A 2,589-nucleotide genomic window follows, 5' to 3' on the forward strand; every position below is an offset into this window, starting at 1 on the left:
TATATATATTTTCTTTATATTGTATATTTTGTATATATATGTATATATATTATTACTCTAGCATTTATTATATATTGTATATATATTATTGTCTTATTGTAATATATATTATTTTAAAATTTAATATTCTATTATATATATATATTATTATATCTATTATTTATATATAATATATATTTGTTATATATATATATACTATATATATATATTATATATATATATATATATATAATATATATATATATATAACAAACATAAAATATATCATATATAAATTGTTTTTTATATATTAATTATAATATTTTATATAATATATTTATTTTATTATATATATATATAAATTTTAATATTTATATATATTATATGTTGTTTTTTATACTATTTATTTTTATATTATATATATTTTATATCTATTATCACTTTATTTGTTTTTTTTATAATATATTTTTACATTTCAATTTTTATTTAATATATTATATTTTCCTTTTCTATTCTTATATCTTTATTACTCCCTTCTATGACTTCTATAATCATCTATATAATATAATCTTTTCATATTATATACATTTATATATAATATATATATTACTTGATTATATTTGATAATATTATATATAAATTCTTATATAAAATATAAATATATAAAAATTAGTATATTTTATGAAATAAATAAAAATATATTTATTTTATTTTTATTTTTTGTTTTTTTTTCAATACTAAAATTTTTAACAATTCTATATTATTTTGTTGATATGAAATATTTATTTAATTATTAATTAAACTTATTTTCCTACATAGATTTTACTAATTCCTACTCTCCTTTTTTTTTCCTTTTATATCTTTTTTCTTAATTGTTTTTTTATTTCATCTCAATGTATCCTGAATTTATTTTCCCCTTCCTCCTTCTCCTTTCCCCCTTCCCCCCCTCCTCCTCTTCTTCCTTCCCTTTTTTTTTTTTTCCCCCTTCTCTCTCCCCTCCTCCTTTCCCCCCTCCTCCCTTTTCCTCCTCCTCCCCTCCCCTCCTCTCCCCTTTCCTGCCCCCCTTTCCCCTCTCTCCCCCCCCCCACCCCTTCCCTTCCCCCTCTCCCTTTTCCCTTCCTTTCCTTTTTTCTCTTATTTTGTATATATATTTGACTCCCTGTTTGCCATTTAGCTTTGCTAATATATTTTATACACATGTGCATTATGTGCATTTTTCTTGATGCTGTACATATTCTCATCAGGCTCTGAGGAGGATCAGGAGGCAACAGAGATGTTGGTTGGAAATGCCCAAAACTTGATGCAGTCTGTCAAGGAGACTGTTCGTGCTGCTGAAGCTGCATCCATCAAGATTCGCACTGATGCTGGCATCAGGTTAAGATGGGTTCGCAAACAACCCTGGTACCAATATTAATATTCAAACTAGATTGTGTAACTCACAGCAAAGCATCTAGTACTTTTTTGAGTATAAAAGATCAGCATATTCATGCCTCTTCAGGTCTAATTATGTCTTTTATGATTTAATTAGAAGTTTTCTGAAATTGTTGTGATGAGCCAAATTCTAATTGTATTTCTAATGTTTTCTTGATTAACTATTGCCATTATTTGAAGCCTAATATTTATAAAAGTGAATATCTATTAAGTTGAGCTAAATATATTATTATAGACATGATAAGAACTGTCAGATGATGAGCTGACAGTGAAAAAGATATATGCATTTCAACATATCATTAAAAAAAAAATCTGATTTATTAAAACTAGCAATAAATTTGTTTTATTGCATATGTTGCATAAACTGCACATGACTTGCAGCTGTGCACATAAGATTATTTCCATTACACATTTGAGAATAGTTCATTTTGACTGTGCCAAAAATAGTCTTCCTTTTGTGGTGAAGATTACTGTCCAAAACACAAAATGTTTTAGTTAGTTACTTGCATTTAAGCTTTATGAACAAATGTCTCTTGTCTGAGAAAAGTGGACATCAGTGAAAATGAATTTCCTTCCATATCATATATATTATGTGATGAGGGAATTCAATTTTTTTCATGTGTCTGAAACAATAATTGGTGTACATTGATGTATCCATGATAAAATTTATTTCAAATTGGATTCCTCAATGTTGTGAGTAATAAGATTTTCTTGTCTTGAAATGAGATATTAGGCATACTTTTTTCCCTTTGTTTCACTAAGAAAGAATATTAACTGGATTTATTTACCATGTTGCTTACCCTTTCTCAAAACTAACACTTTAATCTAACTTGTGACTAATGTTTATTTATTGGTGCTGGAACTGTATTGTACTGTAAGATTAATCTGTCTGACAAATTAAACAAAAGTACAGTTTGCACTTATGACTGAAATTAAGCTAAGAAACAAATGAATAAAGGTATATGTTCAGAAGAGCCTGTTGAAATGTCCAAGTTTGTTGTATTTGTAATAATTTTAGTGCCTTTATGCTGTCATTTTGAAGTAGTAATTGGCTTTTCTAACTTCAAATGCAATTCATACATAGCATTTATGAAAATGTTAGTTGCTACGCAAATCCATAGAAGTTATTTTTAATATACATGCATACGTTATGCTTTTGTAACAAGGATATCAGACATA

At 26.1% G+C, this 2,589-nt stretch overlaps 2 protein-coding genes across 3 annotated transcripts in view; one reads left to right on the forward strand and one right to left on the reverse strand.

The window, feature by feature from the left end:
- The window catches only part of LOC119597792 (vinculin-like), a gene marked incomplete at its 5' end in the record, with an annotated part of 14,854 nt that extends 12,269 nt beyond the window's left edge, over positions 1-2,585 (forward strand). For both annotated transcript variants that reach the window (XM_037947427.1, XM_037947428.1), the window contains 1 exon segment: positions 1,224-2,585. In XM_037947427.1, coding sequence (XP_037803355.1) covers positions 1,224-1,393 — 170 coding nt within the window.
- The window catches only part of LOC119598077 (vinculin-like), a gene marked incomplete at its 3' end in the record, with an annotated part of 94,371 nt that overhangs the window by 47,146 nt on the left and 44,636 nt on the right, over positions 1-2,589 (reverse strand).

This window comes from Penaeus monodon, chromosome 40 (genome assembly GCF_015228065.2).
Source record: "Penaeus monodon isolate SGIC_2016 chromosome 40, NSTDA_Pmon_1, whole genome shotgun sequence".
Lineage (NCBI taxonomy): Eukaryota > Metazoa > Arthropoda > Malacostraca > Decapoda > Penaeidae > Penaeus > Penaeus monodon.